The sequence below is a fragment of the Porites lutea genome, chromosome 1, assembly GCF_958299795.1.
Source record: "Porites lutea chromosome 1, jaPorLute2.1, whole genome shotgun sequence".
Lineage (NCBI taxonomy): Eukaryota > Metazoa > Cnidaria > Anthozoa > Scleractinia > Poritidae > Porites > Porites lutea.
This window is the reverse complement of record NC_133201.1, coordinates 54,242,967-54,261,574: the sequence shown is the minus strand read 5'-3', so window position 1 is coordinate 54,261,574 and position 18,608 is coordinate 54,242,967. Positions and strand designations below refer to the sequence as shown.

General features: G+C 38.8%; 2 protein-coding genes across 2 annotated transcripts; one reads left to right on the top strand and one right to left on the bottom strand.

The window, feature by feature from the left end:
* Nucleotides 1–829: 829 nt before the first annotated feature.
* On the bottom strand, nucleotides 830–1,201 carry LOC140932235 (uncharacterized). The gene has a single exon (XM_073381866.1). It carries the CDS (start codon nucleotides 1,199–1,201, stop codon nucleotides 830–832), a length of 372 nt encoding a protein of 123 aa, XP_073237967.1.
* A 10,411-nt stretch (nucleotides 1,202–11,612) lies between these two features.
* On the top strand, nucleotides 11,613–17,529 carry LOC140932224 (uncharacterized). The gene is made up of 2 exons (XM_073381860.1): nucleotides 11,613–11,724; nucleotides 15,842–17,529. Exons 1-2 carry the CDS (start codon nucleotides 11,613–11,615, stop codon nucleotides 17,278–17,280), a joined length of 1,551 nt encoding a protein of 516 aa, XP_073237961.1. The 3' UTR covers nucleotides 17,281–17,529.
* The last annotated feature ends 1,079 nt before the right edge of the window (nucleotides 17,530–18,608 follow it).

Below are 18,608 nucleotides of genomic sequence, written 5' to 3'. Positions count from 1 at the left end.
TCACTTTCTCTTGGGACCATATTAACTCCCAAGAGAAACTAAAGACAATGCTTATGCAAAATTATGGGGTAACAAACAAAGAGCATTATGGTATGTTACAGTATTTTCTGGAGTGGTCAATTGCTCACATCCTCCAAATATGGCAAGAGCCAGTTGGTCATGAAGATTTAGTCGATGGATTGAATGAATAATAATCCTCCTTGTGAATACATAAAACTGATCATGACTAATTATCAACCTAAGTAGTAGTTTATGTTAAACTGTTTAATATTGTCCTGTAGGCCAAAATTGTTCAGTGCTGATTTCAGTTCAGGCCGAAAAACCCTGGTGATCATAGACTTGAATTTGACTACATGACAAAGAGGAGTTTAGAGTGATGTTTCCGGATACAGTTTTTCGGAGACCATACCGATGCTTTTCAGTCACCGTAAAAGTGATTTTATCCTTGTCAGATGGCTACAAAAATTTCACCAGTGATTGTACTATGAATTGAAGTTTGTCAAAATGTAGATTTTAGTAAAATCGATATCACTATGACAACAATAAGCAAAAAACGTTGAAATCGATAAAATCCGCATTTTGCGCGTCCTAGACCTGCTCCTGAAAATCCGGCACCAGGGGCTTTAAGTGTGGTGTTTAGCAAATAACCTCCGTGAGAAGTTAAAAATTCTGTATGTTTCAATTCAAATAAAACGAAAATATACTTCAAACCTTTATTTTCAATAGCCGTGATAAAATGTTTAATTTTACCAAAATGGACCACATTCCTTAATCGAACAAACATCGGCATGCTTGCACGATAATAGTGCGTGCTTGCTTGCTTGCCTGCTTATTTCGAGCGAACTCGAACTCCATTAACTAGCTTCCTCCATTCCTTCCGGTTTTCCATGATGTTCTTCAGTTCAACAATGCTCAAACCAGTATCATTTTGCAGCTGGTCTACATATGTTAATGCTGGTCTTCCTCTCTTTCTTGCGCCGTGCTTTGGTTCCCAGAGTAGTAGATCACTTATCACCTCATCCTTTTTTCTCCAACAGTGTCCTATAAACCGCAGCCTCCTGATCATCAGTGTATCTGTAATCTTAGGAAGGTTGCCGTACAGTTCTTTGTTGGTTTTATTCTCCTTCCAGGAAACTCCAAGAGCTGCTCTGAGCATTCTTGTGTACGTACCATCTAGTCTATTCCTCATCTTTCCAGTCATCGTCCAGCATTCAGCACGATAAAGCAGTACACTTTCAACTGTGGCCCGAAAGAAACCTATTTTGAGATGATTTTTTAGGTTTGATTTCCACACTTTCATCATTTTGTTGAGTGCACTTCTAAGCTTGTCCAATTCTTATATTCATGTCCTTTTCACTGGATTGTATCCACGAACCAAGATATTTGAAGTTATAATAGTGCGTAGGAAGCTGATAAACGTGTATCGAGTCTGAATTCCACTGATAGACAGGTGCATCGATCGTGCCTTGGTCGTAAATTGAACGAGTCTTAACCGTGACTTTATCGAGCCTTAGAGCGTGCTTTTATCAAGCATTAAGATGCTGTTACACCAGACAATTCGCAACGACGATTTTCTAGCGCAACACAGTGTTGGAACATCGTTGCTACGTTATTTTGAATGGTTACAACATTGTTTAAATATTGCAACCCTGTGTTGCTCTAAAAATCGTCGTTGCGAGTCGTCCCGTATAACATCCCCTTCAGGTCGTGCCTACATGCATCGTGCGTTTAAAGACCGCGCTCTTATTGAACCTTTTGATATCGCGCGCATCAGATGTTGCCTTTTCCCTAGAGGCAGTTCGGTGCTCATTTTTCGAATGTTGTTGTGTAGTGTGGTATAACTATTAACACTGTTTTTTGAGTGCGTTGCGAGGAAAAAGGGAAACAATGGAGGAGATGACCCGTCAAAGAGTCGATTGCCTCCGCTTGCCTATAGCTTTGCTAAGCCACTTTCACGGCACTTTTGCGTGAAAGCAGCCTTTACCTTAAGTTTGGAAACAGAATGAAGTGAAATTGGTCAGTGTAAATCGCGCATTGCACATAGCAGATTACAGACTGGTTATAAACGCAACGCAGCTTTTACGAGCCTTGTTTAAATGCCATCACGAAGTTACAATCCCGTGTGAAGGTGCGTTGGGTTGCTTAAAGGTGTTATCGTGCCTCTGTCTTCGTGCTTAAATGGTGCCCCTTTTCGTGCATAAACGGTGCCTCACCGGGGACAAAGACACGACTGCTCGAAATGACAGAGAGCTATAATCGAGCCTCGATGCTTGGTTGTGTATATTGTATACAGTAAAAACCCGCGTATAGGAACCTAGTAGATTTTTCAATTTAGCCTAAATAGATTCTTTTAGAAATGGTATTTAGTGAGATTTTAGGCTACTTAGATTCTTAATTTGATAGGGGCACTAGCGATCATCACCCTACTACAGGGCATATATAATCATCTAGAGTACAGTTTAGATGATAACCATACAGTGAATTTATCTTTTCTAAGTAGTGGCATACATTTCTTTCATCCTGCAGTGTCTATAAAATGCTGTGTTGCATTTTTGATTCTTTGAATCTTACTGACTGAAACCTAGACTAAAATTTTTTTCTGTATTTTCATCTGTGCCTTCGTTTTTGTAAAATAAGAACCTATTGAAAATTTTAGGCTAAGTAGGTTCTTATGAAAAGGAGGTTTAAAATGAAAATTTAAGCCTAACAGGTTCTTCAATTTTAGGTTCCTATACGCGGGTTTTTATTGTATCACGCATTGGCAAATTTATGCAGTAAAAGTTCACGTTCATAAATATTCATCGGTCAATATTAAACTTAGAGGAAATTTAGTATTGATTGATGCAGGTGCATCTCTAAACGCTTTGTCTATCACTGGTTAAACGCTGGGTCTATTCTGTGGCCTCTGGATAGCGCTTTATCCGGTGGATAGCGCTATCCAACTTTTTAACAACCGGGACTTGGTCAATAGTTTATTGTATAGGTAAGTGAGATCGAAACTTTATAATTTTAAAACAAATTAAAGTTTAGACAAAATGGGCCATTGGCGTCTCTATACGCTTCGTTGATTACTGTAATGCACTTTGATTGCAGAGCAACCGAGCAGAAAATCTAGATTCTACGTAAGAGTTGAACGGAAATGATTTGTAACAGTAAATGCAGTGTCCGACCATTTTTTGCAAAAAGGATGTCACCAACAGCTTGCGCATAGCGGCGAAAGGTCCGTCGACACTTGTGGAAAGAGAGCCTTCGAACTTACTGCAAGCTTGCACACGGGCACTACCAGAATTTGCAGAATGTTTTTGCCCCTCACCAAACAAACGTTTGTGAAATGCAATGAGTCTGAAGTTTGTTTTCCGGCAACACTACTCTCCGACTGGTCCGATGTCAAAAGTAGAGAAAAATCGTGGAAGAATCAAATGATTGCAAGAGAGGCTCTTGTTGATTGTGGTAAGAAAACACGAGTTTTGTCAACTAAAGGGGATTCAGTTACTAAATTTTCTGCCGTCTAGTCTTTGTTATTATCTACTTTTACAAATCTGTAAGGAGAATAGGAAAATTTAAAAAGGTTCCATTTTTTTCCCCCAAAAACACGTTTTTTACGGTTTTTTCAGCCCCAGGGAAAACTCGCTTAATTGGGAAAACAAAAAACAAAAACAAAAAAACTGTTCACTTCTCATAAACGAATATCCCGATTGCAATTCAAGCTGATTTGAAATTAAATAAAAAGTTAACTACCGATAGAAAAGCAGTAGTTTTCGTTTTAGGTTTTACAGTTAATGGATGATTAATTTATAGGAAACATGCCATTAACTACCTGTGAAGAAATATTTTCAAACTACAACTGTTACACCGGCTTACTGTAATATTCATTAAAAGACTAAGGGCACAAACTGACCGGAGGTGGTGTAGAAGTTATCTTTTAGGTTGTTTCGTAAAATGTTTCTACTTCGTCTGGAGTAAACTGATAAGTGCCTGCCAGAAAAGTCTTGGTAAAGGTGCTTTGATAGCTGTACCCGCTAGGTGGGCTGTAAGTATTGCCAAGGTTGGTATAGGAATTGCTATTGGATGATGCGTTGTCGGCAATTTCAAGATCACTGCCTCCTCCGAAAGTAGGTCCATAAGACAAGCAGTCGTATAAGGCATTACCGTAATATTTATACACAGGAAGTTCCACATGTGCCAATCCTGGCTTGTTAACCAGCGAGAAAAGGAATGCCTGGGAATCATATCGATACTGGCAGCCGGAACCTGCTGGGAAAATTAGAAAAGAAAAATGCTGATAGAGATACAGACCCTAATGTAAATTCCTCGTTTTGGTAATAAAGGGAAATTTTAGGATGGAATTTTTACCCCATACAAACACTGTAATTTTACTGGAACCGTACTGTGGTACTATCACAGAGCCTGGGTTACCTCTGGTCTGACATTGTTCTACGTATAAAATTGTCAAAGTTATAAAGCTTTTTAAAAAAATTGCCTCAAAGGATTCTGGCATAATTTTTATAATAATTACTAATTGTAGCTTTCTCTAAGTGCCAGCGAAAGAAAAAGAATTTGCCTACATCACCGATTTTAGTTTCAATGTTTATAAAACGATTTCAGCTGCTGAGGCGAGAACTAGTTTCCATTACAAGCACTCCTCGTTCCTACATTTCTGCCATGCTCTTGGCCTTAAAATCGCTCCTCTTCTTCTGCTTAGACATTTGGAACCTTAAAATTGTCGAGTTTCAAACAGCGAAAGGGAAATAACATTAATTTTATAGGTTAGCGCGAACTTGAAATAGCGAGTTGTAGTTCGTACAACTACAGTAGTGTGGCAGAAAACAATGGCCGAACTTTGAAGGTTTGTTTACAACAAAGGTCATCAAAAGTCACGTGAAACTACACGTCAAATCTAACGCCACTAAAATCCCCCTGGAATCTACACCTTACACTACGCTTTTCACAGCACGATCGAGAATTTTTCTGCCTGCTGCAATACTTCATTTCGCGTGGCATTAAGCTGGCCGCTTCGCAAGCCGACCGTCTTCGCTCGGCTTGCTCGTTGGCAATAATTTACTTTTATAGTTAAGGGAGTAAAAACTTCTGAAAGCTCTTAGGTGACAAAAAAAAAGAAAAAAAAAGAAAAAGAAAAAAAGCACATCGGGTGCATTTCATAACCTGTGGGCTAAATCTAAAATATGGAACACTCGTAAAATCTAGATATTATGTACAACCAATGAACTACATTAAAACTGTTAAGGAAAAAATTCAAGTTCCTTTGCGACTTGTTAAAAAAATACAGAAAAATAAGCCAGGAAATTGCCTAAACCGTATCAAAAACAACAACTAAAAGTTACAGAAAATGTGTTGAAAATTGCCTAAAGGTACTCTAAAAAATCCCTAAAAATTGCTAAAATTAAAATTGAATAACACCTGTAAGGTAATCATAACTTTCAAGTCTCTTAAAAACATAGCTCAAAGCTATTTAAGGATTTTAAATTATCTTGCAATGTTCAAAGAGTGTGACAGAACACTTTTCTGCATTTTTCTTAGTGTCTTCCTTCCTGGCCTTTCTCTGATCAGTGCCTTTATACTCTTAGCCGTGTTCATAGATGCACCTCCCAATACATCAACAACGATATTATCACCCCTGGGTCACTTCTACATCTTGAGCTCAAAACCGACGAAGTGGCACATATCTCATGGTCTTCTCCGACTCCTTTGCTTCTCTGTTTTCCATCCAAGTGCAGCTCATTTCTAGTAGTGTGACTTTCTTATCTTCCTTATTAATTATTCTGACATCTATTGTGTTTACTCTGACTTCAGTATTCCTTAAATAAACTAGCACATCCCAATAAGCTTTAGCTCCCTGGTTTTAGTCTTCCGGTTTTGGCTCGGTAGGAGAAAACCAAGGGGGAATATTATCATTTTTTTATTTCAGCAACTCTAAGAGAATTGTGCCGAGCGATGTATTTGGTCTGCGCCAGCGCCGAGCAGCCAGCCAGCACGTGGCGTGGACTCTTCAGCATGTGACATCAGGTAATGGCTTCAATCCTTCTTCTCATGGTGATAAACGTTCGTTGAAAGGACCTGCTGGTACAATTCCTGTGAGCCCGTGATGGTACTAGACGGCTGACTGATCTACAAGCTGCTAGCCACGCAAAAAAGTCATCGCCCAAGTCCTTGTCATTCCACCTTGTTGCCACTAGCAGTTTCGTTGCCAGTTTTCACTTTTAACTTCTTCCATTCCCTTTTTCTTTAATTTTTCCTTGGCACATCTCCCAATTAACGCTCCATTCACCTCATCTGTTTTAGCAATGGGATTTGGGTTGAAGTTCCAAACCCAGTTCCTGGGCATGTTTGTTGGCATCTTTAATTAACGTTCGTCGACCACTTTCTTCAGCGTTCTCTTCATACCTTTTGATTTAGATATGTGTCTAATCCACTTAGAAGACAATCACGTACCAGTTTTTGCACTTACATCAGGTTTATTCTGTATACTGTAATTTTCTGATTACGCACTTCTGAAACGCTGAATTGAAGACTCCGGGGGAGAGGGTAAAAAAAACCTGGTACATTTCTGCTCTATCTTCTGATCGTGTCTAATACCGCGTGGCCGCTTATATACCCTAAAATATCCTCGTGGGAGTTAACACTATATAATATACGCAGTATCGCTGGCTATGGGCGGAATGCAAAACACCTTCTAACCACTTGCATTACGGGGTGTGGTTACTGTACAGCTTTACCGCCGCTTTGATCCTAGTCAATATATATTCTTCCTTCACTGACTTTTATAACGCCTTTTCCTCCGTGTTTTCCAGGGAGGTACATCAGTTCTGTTGATCCTAAGGGGTGTTTGCCTCCGTTCTGGGTGATCATTTTTCTTATTTCTCTGTCTAGTTGTTGTAGGTCAGCGATTATATTGGCCAGACTTGAGTCTAGACATTAGATATTGCACGACGGGCAGTGTGAACCTGTTAGATGCCAGCACTGCATTATAGAGGGACAAAGGGATAGTCCAGATAACCTAACTGACATTCTCTGTAGGAAAACTTTCGCTGCACCTTTTAGCACAAGCTGATCTTCTTGTTTGAAATTTTCCATAACCGCTAGGACTTTGTAAAAGGATCCCTGCTTCAGACTCTGTGTCAATTCAGAGTCACCGATCTTCACTCCTTCTGAATTCTCAGGGAGACATCCTCTCTACATGAACCACTGCACACTTCTTTTCCTTCCATGGCAGACCTACATCCATCATAGCCTCAGTCTCTCGTAGATGTTATTACCCTCTGCAGTTTACCTTCGGATGCTACATAAATCCTAAGATCATCTATAAACAATAGGTGTGTGACTTGCATGTTGATGGGCTTAGCATGATAGATGGGCTTGCTTTTTTTCCCAAGAGACAGGATTAATGCTTAGCGTGAATAAGCGTGAGCATAAGGCATCTCCCTGGGAGAGACCTCTCTTGAATCTTATTTGGTCGTATGTCTCCTTTCCTTAGTTTGTTCTCGCTACTATCCGTGTATTAATATTCCATCGCGAATTCAGACGGTATACCACTTTTCCTATCCATTCCGGGAACCGGTCAAGCGTTAACATCTTTCTCAGCCATTGATGATCAACAGAATCGTTCGCCTTGCTCACATCGATGCGGCCCAAACGCCTCTTCGGCTTTCCTGACAGACCATGCGATCTAGTCTCTATCGTTCCGCTGCACCTTTCTTTAGCCCCTCAGGACTCTGATCCTCCTGAATGAGATCGTTCTGACTCATTTAAATGTTTGTTTACTGGGCCGAGTAAACGGTAAACCACTTGTAGAGGGTGTTCGCCCCGGAGGCACGTAATTGGTTGTTGATTGTCGCTAGTGAACCCTTTTTAGCTAGAAAACTTTCTTCCACCAATAATTAGCAGTTCGATCTGGGTCGGGAGGGCACCAGTTCTTTTTCTAAGTGATCACCCTCACGGCTTGGGTGTGGTTCAGCTCAAACTATCCCTCTCTGCTGGCATGTTATTGAAACTATTAGGAAGAGGACCGTTTTCGTAATATACCTAACTTTCCCTATTCGAAGTTTGATAATATCTTCTAATTTTAGAATCCGTAAGCTGATAAAAAATGGCATTGGTATTTGCATCAAAAGATAGGTAGATAGATAGAAACTTTATTTATGTGTCAAGAAAGAAAAACTAGCCGAGGGGCAGGCCCTCTACTAATAGGGGACACCTACAGTTAAAATAATCTAATAGATACAATAATTAAATAGATAAAAAAATCTATACAATATGTTACAAATTGTTAGCTAAAATACTAAAGCTGAGTACTAAAGTGCTAAAATTATTTCCGATGAGACATCAACTATCACACAGAAGACATCCTTTGCATCCATCATCAATAAGAGATGTCAGATCCTTATTACGCATTCGGTTTCTAAAATCACTTAATGATTTACACGTTTTATCATTTTTGTCCAGCTTACTCCATAAAATAAAATGGGACCTAAATATCGAAGGGAATGCTTACCAAATGAAACTGTGTTAAACCTGGGTAAAAGAAAGTCTGAATTTCTTAAACTGTAGCATGAATCACGAGGTTTAAAAATGTTGGTGATGGCTTCGGAACACATTTTATACTCCTGAAAACTATCCTTAGTAATAAGCCGTTTATAAAGAGTAAGCAAACGTTTGATATTTTACTGATAATTTGAGCCGCAGACTTTCGTAAACTATAATAGAAAGTACTTACAATAAGGAGTCCTTATTAAGGCATAAACTTCATTTGTAATGCTTAGAATACTAGAAAAATAATAGAAAGCTTAATAGCCTGAAACCAGCTTGGTAATTTCTTCAATTTGGAATTCACAATTTCCATCAGTTAATTTGGGTCTTAACGAGAACAAAATAAGTTAGTATTATCGGCAAATAGCATGAAATCCAAGGGCTTTGACACATTGCACAAATCATTGATGTATAACAAAAACATGCTAGACCTAAAATCGACCCTTGGGGCACTCTACATTAATGTATATTTAGGGAAGGAATTATTTCCATACAAAGATCCGTGCAAACTTACTCCTAAAAGAAAGACAACTCTTGAAGCTCTGTAAAGTAGAAACGCGAACCCTATAAAACTCTAGATTAGCAAGTATGTTACCAAGTAGGATATCATGATTTACAGCGTCGAAGGCCTTGCAATGGATAAGTTAATAATTAGACCCAAAGTAACTTTTTCTTGATCAGTGGCATCTAACAGTTTATCATATAACTGAATTAGCTCATTGGCAGTAGAGTGATTTTTCCGAAAGACGTATTGATTACTAAAATATTCAAGAAATCTCGGCCAATTTATTTTTAGACACATTTTAGGACACTTTTCTCGCGAAAATAGAATCTCCACCATGTCTATGAGCGAATTTGAAGTATAATATATCAAAAAGGAAATCTAGACGTTATTAAAAGGCAAAAAATATCATTTTCATGTCTGTAGGTTTTGCTGACTGGTTTGTGGAATTTAAAAGATATTCAAAATTCTCGTCAAAACCGTTCTAAAAATAAACTGGTCAGTGAAAACGCCGTGACACGAGCTCATGGAAGTTGCTCGCTCCGGGTTATGGGCTCCTGTCGACCTGCATAATTCTGCAAATCAAACGAAAGCCGAATTCAGTAATTGTTAAATATTTCAAATTCAAATGGAACATGGGAAACTTAAATGCAACAGCGCTGGGGTCACTTTATAATATCTGACTGGTCACTTAAACGATGCACATTGTCAAGATTTTAACCTTGTTCATGGATTTCAAAGCGTTACCAACACTTATAAGGAGAATTGGAGAATTTGGTGCGTAGTTTTTTTTTTGTGAACGTTAACGGATTTTCTTTCTTGGTATATGTGTCACTTTTGACCGACCGAATTTTTTGATAGAATTTACGTTTTCCCTATTCCCTATTGTTGAAATGGTGAGCAGTGAAAAACAATGAAATCTTTCCGTGTTAAATAGGAAAACTGACTGCTGCACTGGATTGAAGCCCAGCGTAATGAGAACATATCCTTCTCCGTTTATTTATACAAATACAAACACTTAGGTACTGCAAAGGCAGTGAAGCAGGAAAAATGTAAAAAGTTCTAAGTAAAATTCTTTGATCAATAATGTAATAAAGACGATATCGTGCAGCTGTGCGTCAAGAAAAACCCCCTTAACTAAGGAGAAAACCTGAATCCTCCCGAAAGCAGAGCCAGACACTTAACAGGAACCTCGAGGGAGAGAGGTTGAACAAGTAAAATCCCGCCCTTTTATACTCGAGTCTCCGTGACAGCTGTCAATAAGCTGGAACCGTGAAAACAACTGATTTGCTGCTATTCTTAGAACCGCAGCAAATAACAATTTTAGATTTTACTGTATTTCTACTTTAAACTCAACGTACTGCGCCCACATTTTACAATTGCAGTATGATTAATGCCTTTTTATTGGTAGCCTGAGATCATGCCATCTCCCTATTATCCCTTTATGTCTATCACGGGAAGAGGGCATCATACATTTGTTTGTCGGATCACATGTAAAAAAGCCAGAATCTGGACTTTTTTGTGATTGGATAGGAAACAATATGAATGATTTGCGCCGTTCCGATTGGCCAAAATGCCGCCATCCGTTAGTTGTTGTTGATTGCAGTCTGCATTTTTGCTTGCGTAATGAGCAGTGAATACACACGCGAGTTCGTTGTGAAATTTATGCCGGCTCAGTTTTCTTGAATTTGAAGAATGCCTAAATAGAAATTTCATCCATTGAAATATTTTCCATCTCATCGTATACTAAAAATTCACCGATCATTTGAATGCAATACCGGCTACAAGTTACAGAAGCGACAAACGGGTTCACTTTTCAAATAATCAGTTCATGAATGGAATCTTGACCTGGTTTGACTGTAACTCTTCCTTCAGAAACCTGCGAATTATTCTGAGCGATCTTCGCTTTCACAACTCCTTTCAGTTCGTGAAATATGGTGCTTCAGCCTAATTTTTTTTCACTTCGGTACAGAACGAAGTCAACGAGCTTTAACCAGTAAATTCTTTATTATTTGTAGCTGTTAAATAAAGGTACGGCAGCTCAAGTTAGCAGTATTTCATATCAAAAACAACACATTTAAATTTTTTTTTAGGAAGCGCCATCTGAACACGGACGTACTTAAAAATTTTCTTTTCCCTAAAATTGATTTCAAAAGAGACATTATTCGCGCCAAAATTTGATTCCCTTATGGTAAACGCTCATTGGCTAATAATATGACAGGTCAAGCGGGCGTTAGATTATGTAAAGTAGGGGGCGGTTGACGGCTTGTTAAATAAATGTATCAGGCGTTATTTTTTTTCCCTCTCGAGCCAAAAAAGCAAAGAAGCAAAAAACAAAAAAAAGATAAATAAATAAATAAAATGAAAAATAATGCCTGATCTCAGGTTATTTTATTGGCGAAGCTGAGGGCATATGGTTTCACCAACGCAACCATCGGAATGATGTTAGAATTTCAACTGAGACTTCAAGCGAATAGAAAGAAATGTTTAGAGATGCCCCACGGCTCAAATTTTGAATGTTTTCGAGGACGACTCCGTCTAAAATACCTACAAAAACAGCATCAAGATGTGTGCGTATGACCATCAAATGTCTGTTGCTAGAGATGGAAGAGGTGGAAAGGAACCTAACAAACGAAAGAAGGGAATCTCAAATTGGTACCAACTCAATTTGTTGAAATGTAATCCTTACAAACTCCCAGATGATTAGTTTAAGGCAGGGGTACATGAAGGAAGTAATGAAGATCAAATTAAAGTTCTCGAAAAATATTTAGAAAGTGGTCCAGCAATGAAGCTATTGGAGGTCACTTTTGAAGTTTACTAGCCCCTTAGATGAACTATCTAAAAGAGTATCTAGGAAATAGGGGTCCTGGTGAGACTGAAAATTTTAATACAACCATTACTATCAAAGTTTAGAATTTACAAATCTTTTGTTTTGCCACAATTAACTTATTGTCAGACGGTCTGGCGCTTTTGTAAACATCTGATAGGAGACAGATCAAAGACTCTACGAGAGAGCCCTTCGATCAGTACATTGTGACAGACATAGACAGACATACTGCATGGTCTATTTTATCACGAGGAGCTCAGGACGGATAATTTAAAATCTATACAAATTCCTGGAATAATTACTATTTACATACAAAAAAATACAATTACTTGTATTATATTATATATATATATATATATATACACCCGTTTTCAAAAAGGTTTTCATATAGAGAGATATATAGATAGATATATACTTTTGTTTTCTTGCACGTGTGCACGTGTGCCCGTGTGCATTTTTCATTTGCTATTGTCCAACTTGTGAAAAAACTCGGTTCAACGATCAATTTTTTCTTCGTCGGGTTCTTTCCTTCCAGCTTAAGGCATCGCTAATTGGTGACAAATTCTAGGACGGCTACCGAGGTATCAGCAGTATAGTTACATAGTTATATCATCCGCGTATAATCTTAACGAGGCGTTTGAGCAAAGTGATTTAAGACGCTTTAAAAGATATTGAACAGGAAAGGGAAAAGAAGAGAGCCTTGAGAAACACCAGCACTGATGTCTCTCCATTGTGAAAATGTTCTTTCTGTCTTGAATCTTTGTTGTCGACCCTTAATGTAGGCGGCTAACGAGTCCAGAGCACTATCTGTCAGCCCATACGCCTTAAGCTTGGCCAAAAGGAGATTGTACAAACAGAGTCAAACGCTTTGCTTAGGTCGACCGCTACGACGGCAACATTAACTTCGTTGGTCAAGATTAATGCGCCAGTCTTCGGTCATCTTTAAAAGAGCAGATCGAACAGCATAAGTGACCTTTAAGGAAGCCAGAAAGGTTTAATGTAAAGTGTGGTCGAATGTAGCCACATAATTGGACATAAATAAATAACTCTCTCGTACAATTCAGCCATGCTTCCAAGGACAGAAACAGGTCTGTAGTTTTTCTTGTCTGTTGCATTATTGTTTTTGAAGATAGGAGAGACATTGGTTCTTTTCAATTCCAATATCCAGTCGCGTTTCTCAATAAATTTATTAATCAACTTGACCACTTCTTCTGCTATTGCCGGAGCAGACAGTGATAGAACTCGAAGAGAAATGCTGTCAACGCCCACTGATTTTCTTGGGTCTAAATCTTTCAAGGTTTGTATAAAGACTAAGTCGACTGGTTGGAAAGAAAGCAGTCTTTCATGATGCCATTTTTCAGTGAACTTTTGAACACTAGGATCTGATTAAGATCAGGCAAAGTATTAAGGATGATAGCAATAGTACTATTTAAGTGCAGAGTCAAGTAATACTATAATTTATGCCCTTGCTATATTTCTGATATTTTTAATTTAATAACCAACCGAAGTTATAGCCTGAGAAATTCAGACAATTTTATGATTCTAGGATGCATACTACCACCTCTGGGAACCACAGTATTAGATATATTGGTCCTATAATATGGTCCAAAGTACGTATGCGCATTAAGAGCTCTGAAACACTTGCTCTTTTACGAACCAGCAGGTGAGAGAAGTGGACATTGAGAACCTCCCAAGAACTGTCACCTGTAAGAACAGTAACCTGTGTAACTCTTAGAATAAATAATGAGGCGGGTAGGGTTTTCGATTGTGTGTGTTCGTGTGTGTGTGTGTGTGTGTGTGTGTGTGTGTGTTTTATCTAGTTAGGTGTTCACAACTAGTTTACAGTGTGTGTATAGGCGAGGCATTTTGACTCTTTTATAAAGTCTTTATTGTTATTTATTGGTAATGTGAGCCTGTATCACGGTAACGCTGTTCGATGCACTTATTGATCTCAAGACGACAGCCATGGACAGTAAAAAGTCTAGATTGGAAACTAGCGAACGTGATTGGTTAAAATTAAGCATAATTTACAATTACTGGATTCGGCCTTCGTCCAATCCTCCATAGATTCCCCCTCCCCGTAACGACTGTGGAGTCCTATGTCGGTTCCTTGTATGTTTGAATTCATAACTCCCATTCAATGCTGTCAGTTATAAAATGTGCTTGAAAAAATGCTTTTTCATTTTTTCCCTTACTTTGCTTTTCCTTTGTTTTGACCATGATATGGATGTTCAATATTAGAGATGTACATATAGGCTGACGTTGGCTAGTGCAAGCTTTCTTGAGATGTATGCTTTGCCTACTCCTTTTAGTGTGCTACTAACTGTATGAAAATTGGTGGCCAGGCTTGCAAGACCTGAGCAATTATAATCACATCATTCTAAACATAAAACAGTGCAACCCTCATCAAACAGTTTTCACCGACAGGCACGTCAAGAGAGGAACTACTCATTATAGCTACCAAAGTCTAGAGACAAAGTTGTCATATTCAGTAATTGATGGTAACTGAATTTCTGCACATAAAGTGAAGTTGACTGATTGTTGATGATCTTGCTAGGGGAGGTTAATGTCTTTTCCCCCCAGTTTCTAGATTTTATATTGTTTTTTCGCGCTGGTTTTAATAATCTTTTTATTATTTTGTTTCTTTCTAGGTGAATAGAGGAAAAAGGCTAAGACGGCTGTACAAGCTATCAAAATTGAGGATGCACATTGTAGTGAAAATATCTGTTTGATTTTGATGAATCCCAAAACATAAATTTTTTTGACAATAACAATGATGATTTGAAATGGGGGAAAAGACATACAAAAATGAATTGTCACAATAGACAAAATATCAAGGTGCATTGAATGTACATCATTTGATGACTTTCAAAGCTATAAATAATGTTATAAGCTTTATCTCATATGTTGCAGATTTAGTCATTCTTTTCTTTTCGTTATAATTCGCCCTTGATGTAATTTTGTAAAAGCTCTTGCAAGGCGGACAGAGCTAATTAACTGATAATTATAAAGAATATACTTTCTTTTCAAACTGTGATCTCTTTAGCTAACTGCGCTGTTGGTCATCAGTGGCTACACTTTTTGTTAGCACTTTTTGTGACGGTCGGATACTCTTGGTTTTGGTATGCCAGATAAAAGCCTTTGTTCAGCCTGAAAAACGATTTTAGATTTTGAGTCAATGCTCACTGAAAGGCAAGTAGCAGTATACACCTTCCCCATTTGACCCCCCCCCCCCCCCCCCCGACCCCATACACTTTCACTGCACGAAAAATTGGATTTACACAAATTTACTCGGTGCAAATATGATGCAAAAAACTGCAAACTAGGAGTAAATCAAAAGCAAAGATGGTAAATACCGCATTTGCTTGCCTGTTTACATGGGGTTGTAAATTTGAGAGCAAATGCGGTATTTACCATCTTTGCCTTATATTTAACCTAAGTTTACACTTTTTTGCACCAAATTTGTACTGAGTAAATTTGATGTAAATCAAATTTTTCGTGCAGTGTTTGGCATTGGTGGAGAGTGTTGATTAAGATAAATTCTTCTAAGGTTGTCATATCCTTTATTGTCACAGTGGAGCCCATCGATAGTTCGATACCCTCAAATTTACCTATTTCGCTACCCGCCAACAAAATCCCAGAACTACGCGAAAATCTGGCAGTGCTTGTTTCCACAGGAAAATTCAAGGAGGTGACCGGGTCCCAACTCATTAACAGGAGAAACTCCTTTCAGACGAAGATGTGGAGAAATATTGTAAATTGCATGAGGCCTACGACTTGGCGCAAGACCACTAAAACATTAATTACAATTAGCTTTTTGATGCTCGGTAGAAAAGCCATTGGTATGTTCGTCAAAGTGGATAGCGTGGAAGCTTTGCAAAAGGACATGCAAGAAGAATTCATAATTAACTCGGTGTTGTCGTGGAAACTTTGCAAACATATAATAATAAACATAATGATAAAAATAGGTTTTGAGATAAATATTAGCGATAAAAAATCACGACGTTTCGACCTCTCCGAGGTCATTTTCAAGTGTATACTATCAGCCACAGGAACGTATAATTATAAACTTGCTAAGTGGCTGGACGAAAAGTTAAAGCCCCTGTCCGTCAACGAACATACCGTCAATGACATCTTTGTTTTTGCCGACGGACTTCGTGAAATGAAAATCAAAGACCATGAGGTTCTGGTGTCCTATGATGTATCGTCACTGTTCACTAATGTTCCAGTGGATGAAACTATCGAGAGTATCGCAGAGAGAGCCTTTGAAAACGACTGGTTTAACAGAGAGCACGATCTTAACATCACGAAGTTTGATTTGATAGAGCTGTTGAGAATCGCCACCAAAAATCAGCTCTTCCAGTTTGAAGGGAATTTGTACGAGCGAGTGGACGGTGTAGCTATGGGCTCGCCACTAGGTCCCCTAATGGCAAACGCCTTCATGTGCAAAATCGAGAAACAGCTGGAAACAGAGAACAAGTTGCCTACCTTCTACAAGCACTATGTAGATGATACACTTAGCGCAATGCCGGATCTGACAGCAGCCTCAGAATTCCTGACGACGTTAAACGAGAGTCATCCCTCTATCAATTTTACAATGGAGCTCGAAGAAAATGGCAAGCTTCCCTTTCTCGGAATGAATGTTATCAGGAATGGTTGCCGCCTAGACACTACGGTTTACAGAAAACCAACGGACACTGGACTTCTGCTACACTACCACAGTCACGTTGACGCCAGATACAAACGGTCACTCCTGAACACCATGCTTAACCGTGCGTTTAAACTCTCGTCTACGTGGAAGTTTTTTCACGAGGAATGTGAACGCCTTAAAGAGATCTTCTCCCGACTGCGCTATCCAGACGACCTTGTGCAGTCAACCATTCGCCAATTCATTGAATCCAAAGTGTCCGAGGATTCACACACCCAAGTGGCTGATAAAAGAGAAGCCCTAATTAGAATCGTGTTGCCCTTCAAAGACCAGAAATCAGCAAACGTAGTACGTAAACAGTTGGCTTACCTGAGTAGGAAGATCAACGCAGACATCAGCCCAGTTTACACAAGTAGGAAGATCAAAGATGAAATTAAGGTCAAGGAAGACAAGCCGCCTCTTGTGAGTCAACAATGCATGGTGTATTCTTTCCAGTGTAGCCTGTGTGAAGCAGGCTATGTCGGCTACACGTGCCGACACCTACACCGACGAATTGAAGAACACAAAGGATCGGCAATCGGAAACCACCTTACAGAGCAGCATGATATGGAGCCTGAAGACATCGCACAAAGTTTTAGAATCTTAAGAAAGTGTCAGAACAAATTTGACTGTCTTATTTTTGAAATGTTTTTTATCCAAGAACTGAAACCGACGCTTAACAAACAGTGCGATTCAATTCGCGCCAAATTATTTGTTTAGAGTAGTTCTTGTTAACATTGTTTTATTTCCATTGTTTTTTGACTTTATAAATATTTTTAGCACTTCTTACATTTTTACATATTTTATCACATTTTAGCGTTCACCACATTTTTATCTATTATAACTTGTTTTTAACTTATTTATGCTAATTTAGAGAACTTTTATACACTTGAAAATGACCTCGGAGAGGTCGAAATGTCGTGATTTTTTATCGCTAATATTTATCTCAAAATCGATTTCTAAGAAACTACTTATTAATAAAAATAGGCAAGGAGATTTTTTCATAATTAACTCGGCGTTTCCGTCTGTGGCTGGTATTACGCGCATGTTGATTAGTAGAGCAGCGGGTAAATCTTGTCAACTCGACCCCTTTCCCACTCCGATTGATCTCAAGTTGCTGGATGTTGTATTGCCAGTTATCACTAAGCTGATCAACCTCTCTTTTGACACCGGTCGATTTGCTGAGGCCTGGAAAGTGGCGCTTGTGTTACCATCTCTCAAGAAGCCTGGATTGGACTTTGCGTTAAAAAATTTCCGTCCAGTCGGTAACCTCTCTTATATTTCTAAATTGTCGGAGAGGGCTAGGGCTGAGCAGTTTATGGAGCATCTGACTGCCAACAATTTACATTCTCTGCTTTAATCGGCGTAGAAACAGCAACACAGCACGGAGACGGCCTTACTTAAAGTTAAAAATGATATTTTGATGTCTATGGATGAGCATTTGAAAATAACTGACAATGCGCTTGGCTGGTTTAAATCGTATCTATCTGACCGGTTCCAGCGTGTCTCTGTAAATGGTAGTCTCTCAGATCAGTTTCCTGTAAAACAAGGTGTTTCTCAAGGATCATGTTTGGGCCCCTTGCTTTTCACTATCTACACGCGCAAACTGTTTCAGATCGTTGAAAGCCACCTCCCACAAGTTCACTGCTACGCGGACGATACACAGTTGTATGTATCATTCAACCCCAATCGATCTGCTAATGCTGATTTTGCCATCAAGTCCATGACTGACTGTATCAGTGACATTAGGAGTTGGATGATTTCAGATAATCTTATGTTAAACGATGATAAAACAGAATTTTTAATTATAGGTACTAGGCAGCAGCTGGCCAAGGTTAACATCAATTGCATTAGGGTTGGGTCGACTGATGTTTGTCCTGTAACAGTAGCTAGAAACCTAGGCTCATGGTTTGATGAGCAGCTCACTACGTCAACTCATATTAGCAAGTAATGTGGTGTTGCCTTTTACCATTTGCATAATATCAAACGCAAATATTTGTCTCCAGAATCAACGGAAATGCTTGTCCATGCATATATTACATCTCGTG